Source organism: Phyllobates terribilis, unplaced genomic scaffold (assembly GCF_046119375.1).
Source record: "Phyllobates terribilis strain yellow unplaced genomic scaffold, ASM4611937v1 Scaffold_1__5_contigs__length_1240528914, whole genome shotgun sequence".
Classification (NCBI taxonomy): domain Eukaryota; kingdom Metazoa; phylum Chordata; class Amphibia; order Anura; family Dendrobatidae; genus Phyllobates; species Phyllobates terribilis.
The window spans coordinates 305042754-305057399 of record NW_027362761.1 but is presented as its reverse complement, the minus strand read 5'-3'; the positions used below and the strand labels follow the sequence as shown (position 1 = coordinate 305057399).

The 14646-nt window shown below is 43.4% G+C and overlaps 1 protein-coding gene across 1 annotated transcript in view; it reads left to right on the top strand.

Annotated features, from left to right (window-relative positions):
* Positions 1 to 14646, top strand: part of COQ5 (coenzyme Q5, methyltransferase) — a 59856-nt gene that overhangs the window by 16515 nt on the left and 28695 nt on the right. The window contains exons 2-4 of the mRNA XM_073673511.1: positions 5042 to 5191; positions 7843 to 8067; positions 8701 to 8807. Coding sequence (XP_073529612.1) covers positions 5042 to 5191; positions 7843 to 8067; positions 8701 to 8807 — 482 coding nt within the window. The remainder of the gene's footprint in view (positions 1 to 5041; positions 5192 to 7842; positions 8068 to 8700; positions 8808 to 14646) is intronic.

Genomic DNA, 14646 nt, shown 5'->3' with positions numbered 1-14646 from the left:
CATAGAAATATCTGCCTAAAAGATCTAAAACCACTGAAGCAGCAAACTGTGAAAACCAAAATTAGTGTCAGTCTCAAAACTTTTGCCCAAAAAATAGTAAGATGCCTACATTTATAGTAAATTGGAGAGCTTACTTTCCTAGTTGTCTGGATATATTTTAGTGCATTATTTAGTCCTGTATGTTATGTTATCCTTTTACAATGTACGTTCACATCAGTTTATTTGTGTTATGTAAACATTTTGATGTTATTTTCAAAAACCTAATAAAAAGATATTGTTTAAAAGAAAAAAAAAAACTTTTGCCCATGACTGTACATACATTTAAGGAAGTCCGCATAAAGTTCAACAGCTTGGTTTTTCTTTGGTCTCTCAAAAACCACAGTGGTGGTTCAACAGCAGATCAATAGTTGATTAGCACTTTATGGACCCAATATGGAAGTACAAGGATGTATCAGTCATCATTAAGCATAGACTGATCACTGCAATTGTGTTCCCAATTCTGACATTTGGCTTTAAGACAATGGACACTCACAAAAGCAGACAGAAGAAAAATTGATGCCTTTAAGCTGTGCGTCTTGTGAAGACTTCTACAAATCCCATGGACAGCTAGGAACACCAACAACGATGTTCTTGATCATATAAACCCAGAACTTTCCCTGGAAGGCAAGATCATCAGACAGAAACTGACCTATTTTGGACAGGTGACGAGGGCAAATTAATTAGAAAAGGAGATGCTACTGAGAATAGTAAATAAAAACCCGGAGTCTAAAGGCATGTTGGCTGGACACCATGGTATGGGAATGAATATCACGCAACTGAAATAAACCGTTGAAAATGGGGAAGCATGGTGAGATCTGGCCTACAGAGTATCCAGGGGCCAGACAAAGCTGAATGGATGGAATCTGATTCATACATTTATTATATAGTGCCTGTTTGTACATGTATGATGTAGTATATAGGTCTATACATGGATTACATGTGTGTAAATTGTACATAAATATTACATATTCGTACATAGGTGCGAACTATAAGACTCATCGGACCACAAGACGCACTCACTTCTAAGCCTTTTGAACTCTAAATTAAGAAGATTTTGTTTTACGAGCGCTCGGGAAATCAATACAGCACAGCCTTGTATGGTGTATCCAGGATTTCTGGTTTATTAGCACATGTTGACACTTTAAATGGTGTCACAAAGGAAAAGTTATGAGCCAATAGGAACTTTAGGGGCGTGAATAGAAATGTGAAACTTCCCTACCCATCACTGTTACTTGATCACCACTACACAGAAGTTACAAGACAAAATGGATACCACAATAACAAAATGGATTCTGTTCTCTCACACAGCAAATTTTGGGGAGGAAAATGGGGAAAAAAATATTATTTTTAATAAAATAGTGGTCCGTCTTATAGTTTGAATTTATGGTAGCGTTGAGTCTGTCTGTGCATGCGCCGCCTCTGGCAGCTATTTTCCCGAAGCCCACCATAGGGAAATCAATAGAAAGTGCAGGGACTCCGCTCACTGCCAACATTTTCTGAAAGCCCTGACACCCGCAGCTTCACACTGCTAGGACACCCTGTTCTCCCAGCCCGGGGCCTGCTGCGTCGCCCCACGCCTGCTGCTGCCGGCCTCCTGTGACCCCGCTCCACCGCAGCTACATTCAGGTTATAAGACGCACCTCCATTTTCCTCTTAAATTTTTTGGGGGAAAGTGCGTCTTAGGCTATGTGCAGACGTTCAGAATTTGAATGCAGAAAATTCCTTAAGGTTTCTGCATCTCTTGGCAGGAAAAACGTTGCAGAAAAAACACTTTTTTTATGCAGTTTTTGGAGCTAAATAAAGATATTTGAAAAAAATAAATGAGGGACATCGCTTTAACCCTTGGATTACCGTTAGACCTGGGGTGAGTATATTGGTTAATTTAAGTGATTAAAGGATGTCTGTTGTATTTCAAATAGTGTTTTACGTTAATTAGGTTTAGTAATGAAAGGGTCTGATTGACACCTTGTCATCACCAAACAAAAGTGCTAGGTGTCAGCTAATCCCATACACCCAATCTCATTAGCATTTCAATTCAAGTCATTTCTGGGGCAGCTGAGAGCAGCTATTTTTAGCCTAGGAAGGTGCCATTAGGCAAACATGTTCCCTGGCTATTAATAACCGCTTACAGCTGTTTTGTTAGCCGCTACGTCCCCATGATCAGCAACCAGCAGCGCTTTGGACGCAGCGTATTTTAGCTGTGTCCAAAACACTGTGTTCTGATGCCACACTTTTGTTGTCAATACATTCGGATCCACTGCATATAATGACATTTCAATTGGTCAAAATCTACAGAAATTGACACGCTGTGGGTGAGTTTGGGTATGTGCCTATGATCAGGAGCTGCTGCAGCTTTGAAGCTGCGTGTTTTTGCAGCATGAAACGTGCAGCGTCCAGATGTTAAAGCATAGTGGATGGGATTTCTAGAAGTCCCATGTCAACTATGCATGCATCTGAGGCTGCGGATCACCCGCGGACACTGACATGCGGCGTGTCTTCAGGACCGCAGCATGTCAAATTCTCTTGTGGAGTCACTAGTCTCCGCAACAGAAATTTGACCACCAATTTGACAGTGTTTAGGACGCAGCAAAAATATGCTGCATCCAAAGCTCTGCTACGTCTAGATCGTGGGCACATAGCCTAAAATTTAAAAAAATGGTGTGGGCTCCCGCGTCATTTTCATAACTAGTAGAGGGAAATCCGACCGATGGGAGCTGATATTAGTAGCCGGGGAAGGGGCCATTAGCCAAAAATGTTCCCTGGCTGTTAATAACAGCCCACAGCTGTTTGCTTAGCCTTTACTGGCTATATTACAGGGGGACCCCAGAAAAAAATTGACGTAGGGTACCCCTATAAAATCTAACCAGAAAAGGCTAAACGGACAGCTGCGGGCTGATATTAATAGCCAGGGAAGGGGCCATGGATACTCTCTCGGCAGTCCCAGAAATGATGCATCCATAAGATGCGCCAAGTCTGGCGCTTAGCCTCTGCTCTTCCCACTGCCATGTAGCGGTGGCGAGTGGGGTAATAAGATTGGGGTTCATGTCAGCCTTGTATTGGCGGCTGACATGAAAGCCCAGGTTAGTAATGTTAAACTGGCCCGGAGCTGTGTTGTTTGCTGAACACCATGACGTGAACATATACTGCATTGGTTGGGAAGGCCTTCCCTTCCATGATGTATATGTACTGCAAATGTCTTGAAGGGATTAAGCACTGTCCATTAAATCGAGATGTCCTTGGGAACTTTCTTCGGGTGTAAGATCTTTACAAGGGGTGCCCCCTCCCTATCAGAGAATTTCTTTGTCATCTCTCAGGTGCTGTCATGGGTAAAGGGAAAAATTATAATTACTTACCGGTAATTTTATTTTCCTGAAATCCATGATGGCACCCCTATTTATTCCCTCCCCTCTTGCTTGTGGTGGTTGAGGTTTCGGTCTTTCTCTTCTCATAGTGAAGAATGAGCTTGAGTGAATGTATAAATCATAACAAGAATAAGGGTAATAATAATTTTTGGTGACTCCTACTTGACTTCTTGGAAACCAAAGAAGGAGGAAGGGGAGTGGCACTTCCTCCAAATTTCTCCTACCCATTAAACACTAAAAAACGGACAGCACTTGCACCGTGAATAGCATCTCTGTGCTTTCCAATGGATATGCCTCCATTTTATTTTTCATCTGCTGACAGAGCCCCCGAAAAACATAGCAATGTGAACAGCACCTTAGATTAGAATAGGTATTTGTTCTTTCTTTGATTAAAAAAACAAAACATGGAAAAAACACAATGATGTCTAAGATCTATGTTACGGGTCAGGGTGGTGGAACCTCTGTGCTTCGGTGCAAGGAGGGACCACAGGGGCGTGACTAAGTGCCTACTCGGCCTGACCCAGGTCACACGGCGGCTTAGTCAACTCCGTGAACCAGGGAGGGATCGGGCAGGTGAACCAGGTGCCACTCTGGGACTGACCTTGTGTGAGAGCAGGTGACTCCCACGGGTCAGATGACAGGAACTGACCGGTACAGCGGATGAGCACGGCAGGAAGGCAGACGGGTGGTCCGGGTAGATCAGCAGGCTGGTACGGCAGATAGTCAGACAGGTACTTGGGGTAGGCAAGCAGGCGGGTACGGCGGATAGCCAGACAGGTGCTCCGGGTAGGCAGTCTGGTGTGCACGGCAGGTAACTGGCAGGTGCTCCAGGCAGGCAGGCTGGCGGGCACGACAGGTAACTGGCAGACTGGCGGGCAGAACTATTAGACAGACTGGCGGGCTGGCCTGTTAGACAGACTGGCAGACAGGACTGACTGGCAGCGGGACCTGAGGGCTGAAGCAAGTGTTAGCACACGGAACAACAACCTTGCACAGGCACCTCCGGACCAGGACCGCGGCGGTGAGGGGAACAGCGTATCTGCCTGGCAGGAGGCAGAGACGCCGATGCTACAATCTATTATAATCACATTAGTGCACAAATAGCACCTACTTGCCTCCTGTGGACTGTCCACCTTAGAAATTAGTTTATCTAATCCCTTGTGCTGAAATATTGCCATTGTGCATCAGTGTATTTTTGGTCAGTGTGTCAGGTTTTATGATTAGTGTGAGCGATTTTCTCAAGAAAATTTTTTTTTTTTGCCAAGCTTCTTCTTCCAATAGCACATGGATGTCATCTATTTTTAACATTGCAATCTTGGATATTCACGGACCCATAGACTCGAATGTACAATTTTGATCTCTAACTCTGTTCAAAAGTGGACATGTCTCAATGAAAACAAAGACGTGAACAGGCCCATTGACTAGATTATAATGGGTATGTGTTCTATCTGTGAAGCAGCATGTACATGAATCACAGACATCTGAGTGAGGCCTTAGGCGCTGTTCTGTTCACCCTGCACTAGGTTTGATGACTTGTCTCCTCCATGCAGCTTTATGTGATCAAATATGGCATATTGGTATATTTATTCCACAAGTATTACTGCAGATGATCCAATATCATTTTAATGTTTTCTTTTTAGTGTATCATGTATTTGAAAGTGTCGCTAAAAAATATGATGTCATGAATGACTCGATGAGCTTGGGAATTCATCGATTGTGGAAGGACTGGCTGATACGTCATATGAACCCTACTCCTGGCATTCAGTTATTGGATGTAGCAGGAGGAACAGGTAATTGATTCATATTATGGTATAGTCAACTTTTTCAGTGAGGGAGTGAGTGCTGTAAAATCTTATGATGCTTAGTCCTGCAATAAAGATGGTAGCCTAGTGGCAGGAGAAGGATTCTGCTTAATTTAGTATGCCCCCCCACCCCAAAAGAAAAAAACCCCACAGACTTCAGGCTGTCCATACAGTGAGGTATCAGCAAAAATTGGTAATGGTATTTTTGAAAAATGATGATTGTAATGTTTTATATTAATGTTTAGAGTCTTGTACTATAGTCATTTTCTTGTGAAACTAAAGATGCCCTTTAATATCACATATGAGCCATAAAATTTGTGAAAAAGACTATATAAGCATTTCTCAGACCGGTGAATGGTAGTACAATTCATTATTTAAAGTTGCATTGTCTTATGTGCAACAAGTGCAGTTCTAGATTAGGAAATTCATCCATTGGCAAAACAGTGATGAGGGTAAGGATGCACCCACCAAAAATCTTTCCACAAAAGTGCAATCCAGAATATATATAAAATAGGGGCAGATAGTAGAAATCTGAAAGACATTTAATGGCAGTCATCACCAATGTAGAATCAAATGACTTTTCTTTATTGCAGTTTTACTTCATACCAAGTAACAAAAGAGGCATAAAGACAATAGCTGTTGAGGAAGAGTGGCTTCATGTGAAACGGCTATTGCCAGGTGTGTCTCCTGTTCCATGGCATGATGTAAAACTGCAACAAAGAAATGATTTATGATCTTTCATTGGTGGTGAGTGACGCTTATTGCCTTTCGGATTTCTATTTATAACAGACTATTTTACAAAAAAGGCTGAGCACAGAAGATGTTTTAGAAACTGGCGATTAATGTGCCAGACTGTGCGGCCAGTGCAACATAGAAGAGCAATGACAGAGCGCTTTGCTTTCTTTTTCGGTTGTATTTGTTGTGCATGTCCTTAAGGAAAGTATAGCTACGTTAAAATATATGTAAAAAAATGGAAAATCTTCCTAAGGAGACATGTTATGTATGGTAAACAAGTAAAATCTTATGCATGCTTAGAGTAAAATTATATACACTGCTCAAAAAAATAAAGGGAACACTTAAACAACAGAATATAACTCCCAAGTAAATCAAACTTCTGTGAAATCAAACTGTCCACTTAGGAAGCAACACTGATTGACAATCAATTTCACATGCTGTTTTGCAAATGGAATAGACAATAGATGGAAATTATTGGCAATTATCAAGACACTCAATAAAGGAGTGGTTCTGCAGGTGGGGACCACAGACCACATCTCAGTACCAATGCTTTCTGGCTGATGTTTTGGTCACTTTTGAATGTTGGTTGTGCTTTCACACTCGTGGTAGCATGAAACGGACTCTACAACCCACAGAAGTTGCTCAGGTAGTGCAGCTATCCAGGATGGCACATCAATGCGAGCTGTGGCAAGAAGGTTTGCTGTGTCTGTCATCGTAGTGTCCAGAGGCTGGAGGCGCTACCAGGAGACAGGCCAGTACACCAGGAGACGCGAAGGGGGCCGTAGGAGGGCAACAACCCAGCAGTAGGACTGCTACCTCCACCTTTGTGCAAGGAGGAACACTGCCAGAGCTCTGCAAAATGACCTCCAGCATGCCACAAATGTGCATGTGTCTGCACAAACGGATAGAAACTGACTCCATGAGGGTGGTATGAGGGCCCGACATCCACAGATGGGGGTTGTGCTCACAGCCCAACACCGTGCAGGACGCTTGGCATTTGCCATAGAACACCATGATTGTCAAAGTCGCCACTGGCTCCCTGTGATCTTCACAGATGAAAGCAGGGTTACACTGAGCACATGTGACAGAGTCTGGAGACGCTGTGGAGAGCGATCTGCTGCCTGCAACATCCTTCAGCATGACCGGTTTGGTAGTGGGTCAGTAGTGGTGTGGGGTGGCATTTCTTTGGAGGGCCGCACAGCCCTCCATGTGCTCGCCAGAGGTAGCCTGACTGCCATTAGGTACTGAGATGAGATCCTCAGACCCCTTGTGAGACCATATGCAGGTGCGGTTGGCCCTGGGCTCCTCCTAATGCAGGACATTGCCAGAGCTCATGTGGCTGGAGTGTGTCAGCAGTTCCTGCAAGATGAAGGCATTGAAGCTATGGACTGGCCCGCCCATTCCCCAGACCTGAATCCAATTGAGCACATCTGGGACATCATGTCTCGCTCCATCCACCAACGTCTTGTTGCACCTCAGACTGTCCAGGAGTTGGCGGATGCTTTAGTCCAGGTCTGGGAGGAGATCCCACAGGAGACCATCCGCAACCTCATCAGGAGCATGCTCAGGCATTGTAGGGAGGTCATACAGGCACGTGGAGGCCACACACAATACTGAGCCTCATTTTGACATGTTTTAAGGACATTACATCAAAGTTGCATCAGCCTGTAGTGTGTTTTTCCACTTTAATTTTGGGGGTGACTCTAAATCCAGGCCTCCATTGGTTAATAAATTTGATTTCCATTGATGATTTTTGTGTGATTTTGTTGTCAGCACATTCAATATACTATATTCACTATAGATAGATATGTGTACAAGGTTTATAAGCATAAAGGTGCATTCTTCTAATAGTTGTATGTCTTTCAGCTGCCATTAAAATCCCATTTTTGTCTTATTTTTTACAGGAGATGTTGCATTTCGCTTTATTAATTATATCCGGGCACAGAGGGACAAAATGAGCCGTAATAAACTAGATAATCAACAAAATCTGTCCTGGTCGGACATGTCAAAATCTTATAGCCAGCATCAGGAGGGCTCATTGATGGGCTCTAAGGCTGTGATCTGTGATATAAACAAGGAGATGCTGAAGGTTGGGAAGGAGAAGTCATTGCGACTTGGTTATTCTGAAGGTATTTAAAATTGCTTTTCACCCTTTGATTATCATTTCAGTGCTGCTGTAAGCTGCCCAGTGGCATTATGGCTCAGTTCTTTTTTATTTTTACTCGAGTGTGCATGGAAAGCTCCCTGCACATATACAAACCGTGTCCATAGGCACTTAGTACATGCCAAAAGAGTGTTCATTTTTAATACGCTAGGTTGGTATGCATTGGCCTATATTTGTTTTCAGTTTGTAGGAAAGAACAGTTTACTAGGCTGAGGGGCACAGTGAAAAAACGAACAGACAAAAAAAGTCTACTTCTGTAAAAGGAAGGCACACATACAGAAGAGGACCCCTGTGCAAGAATGTGTGCCCTTTGCAGTCCAAAAGTTTATCATACTGCGCAATTCCTTCTGCTTAAGAAGTAGAAATGGGCCCCCTTACCTCCTGGGCCCCTTTGCTGCTGTACAGGTTGCACCAGTGGAATGTCAGCCACTGTGAAGGAGAATATTCCAGCTGTACTTCAGACAAACAAATCTCAAAATGTGAACAAAGCCTTAAGCTCAAATCATAGACTGCTTTCTTAAAGAAACACATAAGAATGATTCTGTCTCATTTACCAAAATGCATTTTTATTGAAAATGTAATACTTTGTCTTACTAAGGGCTTTCTTGGGTGGCTGGGGATGCTGAGGAATTGCCCTTCGCTGATGAAAAATTTGATGTCTACACAATTGCCTTTGGAATTCGTAATGTAACTCATATAGACAAAGTAAGTAGTATATATCAACGAGTGGCTGTAGCATGAGCTTACTCTAAAATCCGTGTGCCTGTAAGGGCTCATTCAGTCATCATTTTCTCACATACAAGTTCTATACGTGTTGTTCACACACCAAAACGGAGACATGTCCAAATTTGTTACAAGTCACTAATTAAACTCGCCAATACTAGTCTATTTGCCTGTAAAAAAAAAAAAAAACAGACAGCCATCTGTGTTTTCATGTTTACATAGTGGGAGAAACCTAAGATCTTCTGGTACGTAAAAAGAAAAAATTGATGAAACTCTGGTAGCAAAAGATAAAACTGACAAAACATTGAGAAAAATCTAATTCAAAACCGTGATGAAAATCGGTCTATTTTTTTGCATGCAAGAGAAATCACTGACCTCTAAGGCCTTATGAGTTTAAAAAACTTACAAATTTACTAATGTATAAAATTCTTATTTCTTCAATTTTGGATTTTTAGAAATTATGCAAAAATACTATTAAGGCATACCATTATCTTACATATCGCAACCTATAATAAAATTGCATGAGACATCACCATTAGTGCATGACAGTTACTACTCATTCGTCGTCTTTTGTTACATTACAATAGACTTATTTGTAAAGTTGTTTTAGGCAATGTTCATGCGTTCCTTTTTTTGCTGTGTTTTGTTTCCTGTAGCCAAAACCTGATCTGTTGGCAATAAAAAATCTGCAGCTAAATCGCAGGTTTTGCTGCTTTTCTTGTTGCTTTTTTTTGTGTTTTTCAGGATCCCACCCTAACGTTACATGAGTTTAACAAAAAATACACAAACTGCAAATGTAAAAACTGCAGGGGAAGTTAAATTGGTAGGGCATTGTTTACTTTCACACATTGGTATTTAATTAAACTGTGCTAATACTAAGATCCATGCTCATGTGAAGACACCAAGAAGTTTATGGTTTAAAGTTGGGAAAATCACGAAAATAAATGGGTTTGAGATCCTGCTGTATCTTTTTCTTCACCAAAAAAACGCTGCAAAAGCTGATAGCAGCGTTTCTACTGCGCTTTTGCACTTACTCAAGCTTTCTATGGGGAAAATACTACAAAAACGCTGAAAGAATTGACATGCTGCAATTTTCAAAAACGCAGGAGTTTTTCAATTCAATCAGAAAAAAAAGCAAGCTTGTGCATGAGACTTCTGAAATTTCATAGCTTTTGTTGGTGCTGTTAACCGGTTCCCGACCGCCCACTGTACATAAACGTCGGCGCTGCCTGGGCTCTGTGCAGCGCCGACGTTTAAAAACGGTGGGTGGTCCCGCAGCGCTCAGGACCCCCAGGGTCCTGCTAGCGCTGCGGTACCGGTTCAGAGCGATAGCTCTGACATGTGGCATCATGGGGACCTGATTGGATCAGGTCCCCATGATGTTAACCTGTTCCTATCTTCTAGATGCCGCGATCCATAGCGATTGCGGCATTTAAAAGATAGTGACAGCCGGTGGTCGGCGATCGGGACCCCCCACATACCTGCCAGCGGCAGGGATCCCGGTGCTGTGACCTCTGACATCATCGAGACCTGATTGGCTCAGGTCTCGATGATGTCAGCGTCACACCAGCCAATCAGAGAGATCACCAGGGAAGTTTGTTTTAGCAACAAACTTTCCCGGGCGATCTGCCTGATAAATACACTGTTTCTCCTCCGATCTCAGTGAGAGAGCAGAGGAGAAACACTGTGACAAGAGCTGTCAGCCTTGCCACAGTAAAAGTGAAAAAAATAAAATAAAAAAGAAAGTAAGAGTTAGGGTTAGTCAGTCCTGTCAGATCAGTTAGTCAGTCCTGTCGGATCAGTTAGTCAGTCCTGTCGGATCAGTTAGTCAGTCCTGTCGGATCAGTTAGTCAGTCCTGTCGGATCAGTCAGTCAGTCCTGTCGGATCAGTCAGTCAGTCCTGTCGGATCAGTCAGTCAGTCCTGTCGGATCAGTCAGTCAGTCCTGTCGGATCAGTCAGTCAGTCCTGTCGGATCAGTCAGTCAGTCCTGTCGGATCAGTCAGTCAGTCAGTCAGTCCTGTCGGATCAGTCAGTCAGTCAGTCCTGTCGGATCAGTCAGTCAGTCAGTCCTGTCGGATCAGTCAGTCAGTCAGTCCTGTCGGATCAGTCAGTCAGTCAGTCCTGTCGGATCAGTCAGTCAGTCAGTCCTGTCGGATCAGTCAGTCAGTCAGTCCTGTCGGATCTGCCAGTCAGTCCTGTCGGATCAGTCAGTCAGTCCTGTCAGATCTGTCAGTCCTGTCAGATCTGTCAGTCAGTCCTGTCAGATCAGTCAGTCAGTCCTGTCAGATCAGTCAGTCAGTCCTGTCAGATCAGTCAGTCAGTCCTGTCAGATCAGTCTGTCAGGTCAGGTCAGTCCGGTCCTGTCAGATCAGTCTGTCAGGTCAGGTCAGTCCGGTCCTGTCAGATCAGTCTGTCAGGTCAGGTCAGTCCGGTCCTGTCAGATCAGTCTGTCAGGTCAGGTCAGTCCGGTCCTGTCAGATCAGTCTGTCAGGTCAGGTCAGTCCGGTCCTGTCAGATCAGTCTGTCAGGTCAGGTCAGTCCGGTCCTGTCAGATCAGTCTGTCAGGTCAGGTCAGTCCGGTCCTGTCAGATCAGTCTGTCAGGTCAGGTCAGTCCGGTCCTGTCAGATCAGTCTGTCAGGTCAGGTCAGTCCGGTCCTGTCAGATCAGTCTGTCAGGTCAGGTCAGTCCGGTCCTGTCAGATCAGTCTGTCAGGTCAGGTCAGTCCGGTCCTGTCAGGTCAGTCCGGTCCTGTCAGGTCAGTCCGGTCCTGTCAGGTCAGTCCGGTCCTGTCAGGTCAGTCCGGTCCTGTCAGGTCAGTCCGGTCCTGTCAGGTCAGTCCGGTCCTGTCCGTTCAGTCCAGTCAAAAAATATAAAAATAAAATGGCCCGTCAGACTTATACCGCAGAAGAGGTGTATGCCCTGCTATGTTCTGACACTGATGACAGTGCAATCTCAGATGGAGATATGGCTTTTGAGGGCTTTAGTAGCGGCGACACTGAGAGCTCAGAAATGAGCAGTGATTCTGTTCCATCCTCAAGCCCAAGGACCAGTACAGCAATAGGGGCAAATAGCGCTACTGAAGAAACGTCTCCAAATCAGGGAACACTGCCCAGCACAAGCGCTGTCCCTGCTACTAGTGAATTGGCGCATGCCGGTGTACAAGGGGCGTTGCCACATGATCTAGCATTTCCCAGATGGGAGGCTTCGGATTCGGCTGCTCCATTCAGCCCTGATTTCAATGCCATTCCTGGTATAAATGTGGAGGTGGAAGATTTTGGACCAATTCATTTTTTTAATTTGTTTTTTACAGACAGCTTGCTAGAGCATATTGTCGTGCAAACAAATTTATATGCATCCCAATTCATAAGCCAGAATCCCCGATCTTACTATGCTAGGGCAAATTTATGGACACCAACTAATGTCCCGGAAATTAAAAAATTTTTAGGACTTACATTTGCCATGGGGCTTGTTAAAAAACCGAGCATTTGATCCTACTGGTCCAACCACCCTGTTCAAGCCACCCCTATGTTTTCAGTCGTTCTGCCTAGGACCCGTTATGAAATGGCCATGCGGTTTTGGCATTTTAACGACAATAGTCAATGCCTGCCCAGAAATGCCCAAGAACATGACAGGTTATATAAAATTAGACCCATCATTGAAAATTTGTCAGAAAAATTCTTAAGCCTCTACACCCCAACACAAAATATTTCTATAGATGAGTCCCTTGTAAAATTCAAAGGAAGACTGCACCTCAAGCAATTTATCCCATCTAAAAGGGCAAGGTTTGGAATAAAGATCTATAAAATGTGCGAAAGTTCAACCGGATACACATCCGCTTTCCGCATATATGAGGGGAAAGATAGCCAGCTAAACCCACCAGGATGCCCTACTTATCTGGGGACATCTGGAAAAATTGTTTGGGAGCTGATTAAGTCCATTTTTTCAAAAAGGCTACAATCTATATGTGGACAATTATTACACCAGCATACCCCTATTTAAAAGTCTGGTTGAACACAACATCGGGGCTTGTGGGACCATCCGTAAAAACCGTCAGGGGTTTCCACAACCATTGGTCAACCAAAAGTTTCAAAAGGGGCAGTCAGGGGCTGTACGCAACGGAGAGCTGCTTACCCTGAAATATAGGGATAAGAGGGATATTTTTGTCCTCAGCTCGATCCACACAGATGCCACAAGGGCCACTGTAGAACTAGGATCCACCACTCCGAAGCAAAAACCTGTGTCAGTCATTGACTACAACAAACACATGGGGGGTGTGGACCTTGCAGACCAGGTTCTACAGCCATACCAGGTATCATACCAAATGCAACATGGCGTCCGCTATCCATTCCAGTCAAATTTCCATTCCAAAAGTCAAATGGCGCTCCTTACCTTCCAAGCCATGCCGTGTGCCCAAACAGTGGCTTTGCACCACATATGGGGTATCAGCGTGCTCAGGAGAAATTGCACAACACATTTTGGGGTCCATTTTTTTCTGGCTGCCCTTGTGAAAATTAAAAATTTGAGGCTAAAGTAGCAGTTTTGTGAAAAAAAGTTAAATGTTCATTGTTTTCTTCCACATTCCAAAAATTCCTGTGAAGCACCTGAAGGGTTAATAAACTTCTTGAATGTGGTTTTGAGCACCTTGAGGGGTGCAGTTTTTAGAATGGTATCACTTTTGGGTATTTTCTGTCATAAAGGCTCCTCAAAGTCACTTCAAATAAGATGTGGTCCCTAAAAAAAATGTTTTTGTAAATTTTGTTGTAAAAATGAGAAATCGCTGGTCAACTTTTAACCCTTATAGCTTCCTAACAAAAAAAAATTTTGGTTCCAAAATTGTGCTGATGTGAAGTAGACATGTGGGAAATGTTATTTATTAACTATTTTGTGTGACATATCTCTCTGATTAAAGGGCATGAAAATTCAAAGTTTGAAAATTGCTAAATTTTTAAAATTTTCGCCAAATTTCTGTTTTTTTCACAAATAAACGCATGTGATATCGAAGAAATTTTACCACTATCATGAAGTACAATATGTCACAAAAAAACAGTCTCAGAATCAGGGGGATCCGTTGAAGCGTTCCAGAGTAATTACCTCATAAAGTGACAGTGGTCAGAATTGAAAAAATTGGCCCGGTCACGAAGGCAAAAACAGGCTCTGGCGCGAAGTGGTTAAAAGGAGCTTTTAATTTGCATTAAAAAAAAAAACGCAATATCTACCAAAGTGTAAAGTAAACAATGCCCTACCAGCTCAATGCTATACCGATGTGTGAAAGTAAACCAATTCAACTTCCCCCTCTTTTTTTTGCATTTTGCAATTGTGTATTTTTTCATGAACTCATGTAACCTTAGGGTAGAAGCAAAGCTGAACTTTTGGATCCTAAAAAACGCATGAAGAAAAGCAGCAAAACCTGCAACTTGGCAGCTGCTTTTTTACTACTTAGAGATCAGATTTTGGCTGTGGAAAAAAACACTGCTAAAAAGACAGGCATGGCTGGATCATAGGCCAGACAGAGTCCACTGTGTTTCCATTTGCCTCATTATAGGGAATCTTCTGCTGGGGTTTCTGTCTGAATCACATATTTCAGAGATTTACACAGAAACCCCGATGCAGGCGCACAGTGTAGAGGAGCAGGATAAATGTGTGCCGAGCCTTACTGCGGTCTTTGAAAGGCAGAATGAACAAATCAACAGCAGGTCAAGAATATTTATTTTTTCTCAATACGCCGTCCACGACATCATTGCAGGATGTTGTCCACGTCCTATTGGGGGACAGGAACATAGAGAGTTTAAAAGCCCCTCCCCACCGTCAATCCCCAGTGT